The sequence below is a fragment of the Perissodus microlepis genome, chromosome 10, assembly GCF_051167445.1.
Source record: "Perissodus microlepis isolate ML-2025 ecotype Zambia chromosome 10, ASM5116744v1, whole genome shotgun sequence".
NCBI lineage: Eukaryota > Metazoa > Chordata > Actinopteri > Cichliformes > Cichlidae > Perissodus > Perissodus microlepis.
The window spans coordinates 3,901,832-3,914,002 of record NC_140470.1 but is presented as its reverse complement, the minus strand read 5'-3'; the positions used below and the strand labels follow the sequence as shown (position 1 = coordinate 3,914,002).

Below are 12,171 nucleotides of genomic sequence, written 5' to 3'. Positions count from 1 at the left end.
GCCACAAGGATGAAATGTTAGCATGGCAAAAATCTTCTTTATGTAGCTCCCTTTAGATGTTGCCATAGCATACAGTCTGACTCCATCTCACTCTGTCTCCAACATCCTCTTCTGTCACACCGACCCTCTGCATGCTGTACTTTACTGCGTTCATTCATCTATAAACCTCTGAGATCTTACTTTTTCCTCCTGCCTGGCAGCTCTATATTCACCACCTTTTGTTCACTATCTCCACTCTCCCTCTGCACATGTTTAAACCATCTCAGCGTTGCCTCTCTAACTTTGTCTCCAAAGTACTCAACTTGAGCCGTACCTCTAATGTAAAGTACTCATGTCTAATCTTGTTCATCCCAGTCACTCCCAGTGAAAACCTTTACATATTCATCTCTGCCACCTACTGCTCAGCCTCCTCCTCCACCTTCTCAGCACCATCTTATAAACCTTCCTTTTCACTCTTGCACCTGAGCTCCTGTCACACTCATCTCCATCAACTCCATCCTGCCTGTAGTCTAATTTTCACCTCACCTGTGCACTGTCTATTGCTTTGGATAGTTGACTTCAGGTATTTAAACTCATCTACCTTCACTACCTCTACTCCTTGCATGTTCACATTTCCAGCTGTTTCCAGTATTCTGTCTTGCTTCTACTGACTTTCACTCTTCTTCTTCTTTCCAGGGCATACCTCTGCCTCTTCAGATTCTCTTCCACCTGCTTACTATGCTCATAACAATATTGTCTGGAAGCATCAGAGTCCATGGAGATTCCTACCTGACCTCGTCAGTTAAAGAGGTCAATCACCATTGTATACAAGATGGGGCTCAGAGCAGATCCCTGATGAAATCCCACCCCCATCTTGATCCCAGCTCATAATGCACTCAACACTGTTTCACTGACTTCACACATGTCCGTTACTACTACCCGGCCACTGCTGACCTACGTAGTACCACATTTCCTTTCTTGGCACCCTATCATATGCTTTCTCTAGATCAGGGGTGGGCAACTCCAGGCCTCGAGGGCCGGTGTCCCTGCAGGTTTTAGATGTGTCCTTGAACCAACACAGCTGATTTAAATGGCTAAATTAGCTCCTCAACATGTCCTGCAGTTCTCCAGAGGCCTGGTAACGAACTAATCATGTGATTCAGGTGTGTTGACCCAAGGTGAGATCTGAAACCTGCAGGACACCAGCCCTCGAGGCCTGGAATTGTCCACCCCTGCTCTAGATCTAAAAGGTTGTCATGGCAAAAACAAACTGGTGAAACTGAGACTTGTCAAATATTTCCTTGAAGTTTTGTGCAAACCTTATTAAAATTAAAATAAATTAATGATTCTGCAAAGCTCAGAATAAACACTTTGCATGATGGGATGCTTAAGTACTAATGCCGCCTACTTTAAGGAGTCAGAAATATATGATTGTTACTTCCCACCTCTGTTTCTCAAAGTGTGAATTCTTTCTTGCTGTACAATTTCAAGGTATCTGTACTTTACTTGAGTATTTTTCTGATAACTTTTTACTTTTACTCCCTTCATTTTAACACAAATATCTGTACTTTCAACTACTTCCATTTTCAAAACAGGCTCAGTACTTTAGGCTCAGTGGTATCATTTACAGCGTTTATACTCGTAGGTTAAAGTAGGCATATGTTGTAGTCAGCTTCTAGCTAGCACTACAGATGAGGAGTAAGCATGAAGGGAGTGGCGTTTCAACTTGACATAACATTTCTATCAGCTCAACAAAATCAGCAAACACACTGCTGAACAATGGGCTGTGAGGTCAGTTTCTTGGTCATTAATATGCAAAATGTCATGACTTGACATAAAGGAGAAGGATGAGGATGTACACATCCTGGACAGAGAGGATCGCTGGTTTGAGTGGGGAGTCAAGGAGGCCACTTAGGTGAAAAAGGAAAGACCATCTCTGAATCGAGGAGGGGGCCTAAGGGTACATCTTTCACCATCTTACAATGTTGTGATTGCAGCCATTCCCCAACTGCCCATTGATCAAGGGTCATGTCAATTTGCATATTAATGATCAAGAAACTGATCTCATTGTTTGCCCATGGTGCTAGTTTCAGTGAATATGCAATGTACTTTTTATAAGGATGGGGAAACCTGCATTCATCTGAGACTCAGGAAGTCACTTGGGTGATTGACTGAAAACATTACAACCAGATGATGTGTTTTATGGGTTACATGAAAATACTCTAGTTTGTGAAGGATAAAAAGGTTAGTTTGCATTAAAATGGTAAATTCACAGTAAAACACTGCTACACAGTGGCTGTGGTGGTTAGTGCTGGTTTAAATCAAGTGTGATTAATTTACATTTAAGCTGATGATTCTGAGCTCCATTTACCGAATTCAATTGTTATACCAACTTTATACCATCATACAGTATACTGTTGGTGTAGCAAATGGAAGACAGCTCCCACTGTAACTACTAACTGTACTTATTTTTCTTTTTATGTGTGGAGGCAAAGTCACCCTCTTGTGGTCTAAATAACACATTCAAGCTAAGCACATTCATTAGAATTAGTATTTAGATTCAAATAACATTTGTATTCTCATATGTCTGAATAATTAATATTTTATTCTGACACGGTTGGTGTGGAGCACCCACAATTTCGTTGTCCATATATATTATGACAGTAAAGGGCTATTCTATTGTATTCTATTCTAATATTGTATTTGTATGACATTAATAGAGCAGAGTTACCTGTCCATAAAATAGATGGTATAATTGTCTTTCAAGGAGCTACTTTTTATTTTCGGACTTTGAGTACATTTCAGAGATTGTGCTTTTTTACTTTCACTTGAGTAAAGAAGTGGAATCAGTACTTCAGCGTTTACTGGAGTATTTTCTAACACAAGTATCTGTACTTCTACTTAACTACAGACTGTATGTACTTTTGCTACCTCTGCTGAGATCACGTTGCTCTGGGACACACATCCATAGTTCCGCTATCCATCCATAGCAAACGATACCGAAATCCGGCTAGAGCCTTCAAAATAAAAGTCTCGCAGCTCTAAAATAGATTATAAAACCCAGCAGTTAAATGGCCAGATAAATGATTGTCGTCGCTATATGTTAGATGTGAACCAAACACTCATAGGTAAGGTTGAATTCCCACTCTAATGCCCCTGTTTTCGTCAACAAGCTTTACTTAGCTATGTAGTTAATATTAACCGGACACAAATTGTGAAGTGATGGCGTCACAGCGGGTAACTTGACAATTGCTATCTTGGCGATAAGGAAGTTTATCTTCACGTTTCCGGACTAAATCCCAATTTATTTAACTCGGGGGTATGTTCATAATCTCATTAGCTATTTCTGCTATCGGCATGTACCTCTTGAGGTGAGGTTGCGTTTTAACAACGTGTTTGTTAGCCAAACAAGCGTAGTGTTAGCTAACGTTGCCTTGGTGCATATAGCTAGCATAGTGTTATTTTGTAATTTTACTTTAGGCTAGCTAAGTGTTCAGCGTACTGTAATGGGAGAGGACAGAGCAATCACCCAATAGAATAACGAGCGATATGTAAAGGTATCCTTAGCAAGTAGCTCCGAGTGGCTTCTAAGTGTAACAAGCTAACTATGCTATCGCATGTGTGAAGTGAGCACAGCATCCTCCATTGTTCATTCACTCCTCCAGAGCTGATAGTGTAACGCTGAGCCTGAGCTATTTTCCTGCTTAACCTTGGAAGCTGTGTATGTTACAACTTAAATTTTAATTATTAGTTTATTATGAGTTTAACTTATCGACTAACTCGAGCTCCAGAGGTGTCCGTGGCTCTTTTAAACATGCAGGAGAATAACAGATTATGAATACTACTAATCTGACCTTTCATCATGCCAGTTGTTTTTGTATAACCGTTAATCTAACATTAAACTCACATCAGAGAGACAAGACACGATTTACCGTCCACACTTTGTTGTTAATCAGACTGTTGAGCCTCCTATCAGACACCTGGAGGAGCTGAAGCACAGCAGAGACCTCAGAGCAGCTTGATACCTACCGACACAGTGTGTGAAGAATGTCTTCACCCATATACTACAATCAAGACAGTGTGACACGCTTCAAGAAAAGAAAGGCTCGTTTCTCTTTCAGTGAAGTCCACATATTGCTGGATGAAGTTAGGAAGCACCGTATGGTTGTTGTGGGTATGTATTAGCTTATCAGTTGCTTACAGCATTTAGGATTTTTTTTTAATTTGGCTCTTTCTGAAAAGATTGTGTCTGGAGAATGAATAAATGAGTGTGATGTGGCTGGTCATGAAAAACGTTACCAGCAGAGGTAATTGAAACATTTAAATGTGCAAAGTATGCAAGAACTGAGTGCGAATTTCTGAATTATAATAACTTTAATCTTATGCAGTCACTGACAGTGACAGGATTTCTTTTTTCCATTCCCAAAGGCAAATTCAATCGTGGCGTGCCAACAGACATGAAAAAGCGCACATGGGCAGAGATTACTGCACGGGTCAATGAGATTGGAGAGTGCCAACGTGAGGTCATAGAAGTCATCAAGAAGTGGTCTGACCTAAAGTGTGACACAAAACGGAAAGTGGCTGCTATGAGGTCGGGGACAGTGCCCAACAGAGGCCTCAACTCACGCCTTTCCCGGGATCTTAACCAGACAGAGAAAATAGTCCTCCAGATACTGGAGATGGACGATGAGGAGCAGAGCTCCGGTGACTTCGGCCCGCTGGGGGAAGACGACGATGTGCCAGAGGAGGAAGAAGAATTGGACGAGGATGATATGATTGCAATGCAGAGCTCTCCTAATGGCGGGTTGGACATGACACCTATGCCTCCACCTTCTTCCTACAAGATAGGACAGTCAGGTAGCAAAGGGGGTCACATATTGACCTCATTTCAGTCTAAACATGAGTGCATTGTGAACACACACACGTCCTATAAATTATTGCATGCAGTGTTTTTTTTCACATTCCTGCAATTAGTTTTATATGAACTGTTAATGTTGCAGGGGACTCATCACAGCCCTCTTTTGATGTGCAATATGAGGTGCCTCCAGCAGAAGGTGAGCTGTCAAGAAATTGCTTTTCTGGTTTATGTTAGTACTTAGAAAATGCTGATGTGTCTTATTTTTCTCAGATACTGAAAATGCATTTGGAGACTCGGACGATGAACAAAGAGACGATATGCTTCCTTCAACTCAGACAGCAAAGCCAAAAGATGATCACCAAGCTAACAACAGCACCCAGAAACAAGCGCAACCTCATACGTCTACTGGACCGCAGGCATCTGCGGCTGCATTTCCGGCACCCGGTCAGTCCTCGCAGAGCACGAGAGACAGCATGCTGCACAGTGCATCGCTGAGCCTTCAGGAGCAGCACGCCACCAACATCCTGCTGGAGACTGTGTCGCGCTCCCTGGAGCTTCTGTCGGAGTCAGTGCAGCAGCTGGCAGAGACTCAGCAGGAGTTTGTGCGTGAGTCGCTGCAGCTCCAGCGGGAGACGGTGCAGGTGCTCAGAGACTTCACAGGTGGAGCCATCGCACTCATGCATGACAAACTGAATGGACGGCCGGCATTATAACAGCAGTAACACATGGAGGTGAGGGTCTGTTATCTCACTGACGTCATACATGACCTTCGGGTGCAGGAACTTCTCGGTTCTTTTGGACTTCACCTGTGGTTTTTAAATCAACAGATTTTCTGTGGTTATATTTTAAAACTATTGGTAGACTCATTGTATCGTTGGAATTACTGTTTGTGTGGTTATATGAAAGTGGATTGCAAAAACAACCAATATTAGCCATAAAGAAAGAACCTGGAGAGTTTTTCGTTTTGCTACTGACAGTGAGACTCCACCACATTTTCTATTGATAAAACAACTTGTTTAAAGCCTCTGAAAAGTTCTCAGAATGCGTTTGTGTGACCTTATGTTGTACGTTTCCCTTACTTTATGTCTGGAGATTATCACGTGTACTGTAATGGTGAGTGGATGTCTGCACTTGACCATTATATGGTCTTTATGTCTGCGCGCTAACTGTGGTGTGTGTTAGATACTTTTAAAATATAAGTAAGTATATTATTTGTGATTGATTTTGGTTTTTTACATTGCAAACATGAACACTTGAATATGAAAATTTCACTAAGTCCTTTTAAAAATATAATAAACTGGTGTATTTAAACAGAACATAAGCCAGCCTCTGAGCTGTGATCTATAACATGCAAACACTACAATTTCCAAGTGTCCTTTTGTGCAGGAACTTAGTGCTTCCAGTGAAGCTACCATCTTTAAATTACACCCTGAAAGTCCTATTCTGATGACTAGCACATCTGAGATGCTTGGTTGATCTCTTGCAGTGTGTCAAATGGGAAACGTCATGTTGTGTTTGACTTTGAGAAAGAAGGTTAAGTCAGAGAGGCACATCTAGCGAATATGGGTCATTTCTACTGAATGTTCTTCCCTCAGGAGATTACAGTAGTGCTGTTGCACATAGTAGCTTAAATATCTTAGAAATACATTTAAAGAGTTATCATTTATGTGTAATATTTTATCACCCAAGATTGTGTTATCTTTAAATAGCTCTCACTAAATCTTGACAGTGCAGACCAGCGGTGTCAACAGAAACACCCAGCAAGTGTTGCAGGCGTACAGATGTAGCAGCAGGGGGCTCTGCTGCACTGATTGTCCAGGATGGTCTGTGCTGAGATGATGACAATTTGCTTTTTTTGTATAAGCATTCTCTACATCAATGTGCAAATGCATCTTATATGGAAACAACTGTGTGAAGCTATCAGAATAGCTTGTTAGTTTGTGGATCATTCCAACAACAATAAGAAGAATGTTAACTTTATATACACGACACCTCTTGAAACCTTTACAGAAGACAAGATAGAACACAAACAGTTTATAAGTCAGTGCACATGTACTGCATTGTTGTGGCTGTGCTCCAAACTCTCTTTTGGGATTGACAGAAATAAACTGAATGTATCCCAATAAATCCATGCTCTGTTGTTTACTGTAGACTAAAACATGAATTTCCATCTCTCCGCTGACAGATTTAATGAGCGTAATGAAGTTTCTGTCTTTTGGCATAAATATGCAGCCTAGCATTGTCAGATGTTGGGGTGGTGGTAGCCTCATTTATAGAGAGCTTCTCCTAATTAAATGCAGTGACAGATACTGACACACACATACATATAGAAAGAGGAATGGTTAAGTCGAACTGCATTGTTCTCCTGCAGCCCTTCTGCCTCAGTTGGTTAAACAGCTGCCAGGGCTGGGCCGGCGTGCCGCAGCAGGGAGGGGAGGAGGGCGGGATCCAGCAGGAGTTCAACAATCTGATGCCGTTTCCTCCATCGCTGAGTGGTAGGGGGCAGCATTATTGTGTCTGGATGGGGGCTGGGGTCCTGAATAGGCAGCTGTATTCACATTGTGAGCGGGTCTTTCACCTTCAGTTCCTTACGGAGCCCTTAAAACTGAGACTTAAGCCTTTCTGAAAAGACCTTATTCACTTTGAGTGCCTATAAAACTGTATTCTGCCAGATTCCAACCCCCCCTCTTCTTCTTTGAGAATAAAGTATGACTTACTGGAGGGTACACTAAATCTACACACAATTCCATTCAGTTGTTAAATACCTTCATAGGCTGGATTTCTCTGTACTATTCCACACGACATGGTGCATTGTGGTCAGAAGAATGAATGTCAAAGGTAAAAAATGCTGTGACCCATATAATAAAAAAGGTAGATTAAAACAAACAAGGTTGGATCAAATAATATACTAGACTTTATATTTTAGAATATGAGAACTACTTGCTTTGAACAGTATAGCTGCTGAAACACTGTAACAGTCTTTAGTTAAAATAGTTAGTCAAACACACTCTTTTTCTAGCTATAGTGTAAATGTTCACATTTCTGCAGAGCCGCTCACCATTTGGCAAGACAACAGATTTCAAGAGGCACATTGAAAAGGGTAAAAAGAAAAGAAAATCTATCCATCGATCTGTCCCTCTGCAAGTCTATATGTAAGTTTCCTCCCCCTTTCTAATGCCCCAGTTGACCCCTTGGCCTTTCCTTTTCTTCAGTTTTCACCAACACCTGTTTTCATTCCCTCGTTCATCCAGCTCCCCCTTTCATCTCCCATCTGCCACTGAAGCTGCTGCAGGGCTGAGTGTGGAAAGGTAGGACTGGAGGAAGCCAGAGCTGCTGCTCAGCTTGGACGGGTTTAGATAATTATCATGATTTCTTTTGTGCCCTAACAAAAGCATAATTATGCATCTGCTGCTAAGCCAAAGAGTTCACTTTTATTTATTTCATCGCAGCCGTTGTTTCGGGAAGGATTTGGGACTTGATCGGAGACACAGATTTCTTCCTTCCATATATTAAAGCAATTTTTTAAAATTTTCTTTAAAACCATATAAAAGGTTTATAGTCCTAAACTGGATCTGTGAAGTTATACAAAGAAAATAACAGGTTGCACCCATTAAAAGGAACTCGGGCTGTTTTTTGTCTGCTTCCCTTTTTTTGATCAAACTCTTCATTTTTCTCACAGAGTGGGCAGATTTCTTTCTAGAAGAACTTCGAAGACAGTCACCCTCATATTAACCTGTTTAGCCTGCATGTCCCCAGGACTTAATTTACCAGCATTATGAGCACTACCATGGACACACAACCTGCAGAGGAGGGAACAAGTGTCAGTAAATACTAGCCGCTGCAGTATTATTGCTGTTGTACTCTGTGGAATTGTGAAAGTGTTAGAAAGATGAATATGAATAAGATGTTATTAATAAAAAGAACGAGAATAAAATAAATGATCAGAGAGAAATTATAGAATATAAGAGAAGAGAGTCTACTCCTGTGTGATATTTCTTCAGTATCAAATTATTCCAAATTAAATCACCTACTAGTAACTCCATATTATGGGTGAAGGATTTGGTTTTACCATTGCAGTTGCACCCAGGTCCCTAGCATTCTCCTCTGTCACACCAACCATCTGCATACCCTCCTTTATTACATCTATGAACCCACTCTGCGGTCTTCCTGCTTGGCAGCTCCATATTCAACATCCTTTGTCCAATATATCAACTTTAACTTCTCTGTACATGTAGAAACCACCTAAACTTGCTTCTATAACTTAGCCTCCAAACCTCTCATCCCAGCCTGTTGCTCTGATATGTCTATCCTGTCCATTGTAGTCACTCCCAATGAAAAACGTTCATTACTCACCTTTAGCTGAGGTAACTGCTGTACCTCTTGAGCCACACCCAACTCCTGTAGCACCTGGTACTCCCATCCAAGTAGTAACCAGGCCTGACCCTGCTTGGCTTCTAAGATTAGATGCGATTGGGTGTGATCAGGGTAGTATGACCATAGCCTCAACCAGTGGTCATTTTGTGAGGACAAGCTGATATCAATTAGACCAAAGTGAAACCATTCTGTCATAATTCTTCCCATCTATTCTTTATATTACTTTCATCCTTTGGAAATTAGGCATTATCAGAGGAAACAGGCTTGCCTTTAATTCCACTCAATTCTCAATTTCATGGATGTGTCTGTGTCCTATTAGAAAAGGCTTGAGCTTGTCAGGCTGAGAAAGCAGCAGCTTTGTTTCGGGTTTGTGCATGCTCATTATGGATAAACTTCAGGTCCTTGATGGGAGACTGGTTAGAGATCAGGGTGCTGGACAAGCTGCTGCTGGCTCTAATTTCCCTGCTCTGAGATTAACAGTTGCTCATTTGTGAACAGAAATAGCATTATTAAGTAGAAAAGTTTTCTCTTGCTAACCATACTGGGCAACATGTTTGATGTAGAGGAGCTAGAGTGCAGTGTGAAGAAATTCTTAATAACTGCTTTAGCACGTTAGCAAAGAAAACCCTGATGATAGAGTGCAGAGGTCGGCTCCTGCCACGTGCACTTTCATGAAACAGGCAAGATGAACCGGAGCACACTCGGACTGCATTTTCACATTAGCATCTCTTAGAAATAAATGGGTGGAATGAATGTACAACGTTTAACCAAATGTTAAACTATTTTCATAATCTCTTTCTGATTATGTCTATTCCTTCCTCCGCCGCTGCTCTGTTTCCTCCCTCCTTTCCTCCTCACCTCAGAGCCTGAACTGAAGTCCGGGCTCTAACACATGAAAACGTGCATAAACATGCTTTGTTCCTGATATTGCCACAAGTACTTATCATCAGCATATTAAACCCTAACCAACAATTTACTGCAATATTTCTATTTAGAAAACCTCGTAACAGACGCTAACTTATTCTTATTCTTGTACTTTTACATCTATTTTGTGCTTCTTTAGTTCTATATTTGATAAATTCTCCACATAAGGTATTTTTCTTTTTACAGACAATATATACAGCTGACCTTGTGATGGATTATCTATATAATCTGTTTTTTTTTATTTTGCTGTATTTTTTATAATGTAATAATTTAAATATACTTTATGTTTTGTTTAAATATTTTCTCAGTAAATCTTTCTCAGTTTTGCACATACATATATTTTTTAAAAAGCACTCACTGAGTCTTCCATTTCTCTTCCAGCTGTTTGTAGAAATATTTTATTATTATTTGCAATTACATGAAGCCCCACAGCAGACCACATGAACTGGATGAGTAACCAACTTTCACAGGAGGGCATTCAACTCAAGTCACTGTGCTACTCAGGAAACCCAAAAAACTGAAAATTAACCAAAATCAAAAACCATTTACAAATAGTATACTCATGGAGAAAACAGGAGAGAATTTTTTTTCTGGGTGCAGAAGTGGATTGATCAACTCACCACACACTAGGACAGAATATCCTGTTTTCATTTGTTTTGCAATTTTGAAGCAGGGTTATGCTTTAAAGCTGCATGAGCTGATGAATGACCTCTTTTAGTTTCAAGGAGACATGAGCTGCACTTCCTAAAGTCTGACCTGCATAGAGCCACCTGCTCAGGGTCCTCCTCAGTCAGGATGGTCACCGTGATTGCTGCAGAAGCAGAACTAAACTACTGTGAACCAAATAATTAAACTGAGCGTGCACTGCAAATACCCATTCAAACGAGTGTTTTTCATTACCAAACTGTATGAATTAATGTAACTTATGCCAGCCCTTTCCATTTTTATTTTAAACATCTAAATGATTATGAAGTATTTTTGTAAAAATAAATAAATAAATATAAATCGTTGTTTAATATGACTTGCCTGGAATGATATTAAGAAATGTAGATCAGCACAAAGGAAATAATTGAATGTTGTGGCAGCTACGAATGGAGAAGTTTGGGGCCTAAAAGGATTACAAGCTACACAGCCTGGAGGAAGTAAGCAGATACAGATGTCCTGAGCAAATGAGAAGTACATTTCCTAAAAAACTTTAAAAAGCTCATTTCATGACCTGTGGCTGGAGGCTGTAAAGATGAGAAGATACTGTATATTTGTTAGTTTTAGCCAGTGACTTGCCTCATAATACACTTCCAGCTATCTCACACCTCTTTGACTCATAAATTTATTCAGTGGGGAGGTGGCAAGGCTTTTCTGGTACCCAGCAGTGCATCCAGCATCTTAATGAGATAAACCAATAAGTCACATGGCATGCATAAAATTAGAGGCTGCCTGCATATGGGTGCACACAAACAGAACATCACAACCCAGTACACATCCATCCCATACCTCCCATTGTTGTGCAGTCAGACAACAGGACGGGACTCCAGAAGTGGCCACAACCGGCTGACTTCTCCCCTGAGAGCCTGCGCAAGTCAGATTTGCAGCAGCTACCCTCCCTTCAAGAGTCCTTAGGGAGAAGGATCTCCAAGCTGCTGCGGGGCCATAGACGAAGCAGATGCCGACCACTCAAACTAATGGGAGGTCCGCGGCGGCCGGGGTGGGGGCTTACATAACTCTTCTTTGGTTCCCATGCCCTGTGGCACGTTCATGTCACACCCTCGCAAGTAATACAGATGACAACAGCAGTGAGGGTGCACTGTCCATCTGCTCCCCACACAAAGACACAGGCATCCTCCTGCAGATGCTGCAGGAGGATGCAGATACTGTATACGCTCAGAGTGCACACATTAAAGAACATTGCTGTCTCACCCAGAGGAACAACAGATAAGGTAATTGTCATGTCTATTGTACAGATGATCTGATGTACAGGAACAGGTGTTCCACACATGCTTTGCTTCATGACATAAAACCACACAGAGCATCTAATACGT

General features: G+C 41.1%; 1 protein-coding gene across 2 annotated transcripts; it reads left to right on the top strand.

Annotated features, from left to right (window-relative positions):
- The first annotated feature begins 3,182 nt into the window (after positions 1 to 3,182).
- LOC146378641 (uncharacterized) lies at positions 3,183 to 6,964 on the top strand. 2 transcript variants are annotated; one of them, XM_084941528.1, is made up of 5 exons: positions 3,183 to 3,350; positions 3,936 to 4,153; positions 4,408 to 4,836; positions 4,980 to 5,033; positions 5,108 to 6,964. In XM_084941528.1, the coding sequence occupies exons 2-5, from the start codon at positions 4,027 to 4,029 to the stop codon at positions 5,548 to 5,550; spliced, it is 1,053 nt and encodes a 350-aa protein (XP_084797654.1). In that variant the 5' UTR covers positions 3,183 to 3,350; positions 3,936 to 4,026; the 3' UTR covers positions 5,551 to 6,964. The 2 variants fall into 2 exon arrangements, with proteins under 2 accessions (XP_084797654.1, XP_084797653.1); XM_084941527.1 differs by having other exon boundaries at positions 3,184 to 3,298.
- The last annotated feature ends 5,207 nt before the right edge of the window (positions 6,965 to 12,171 follow it).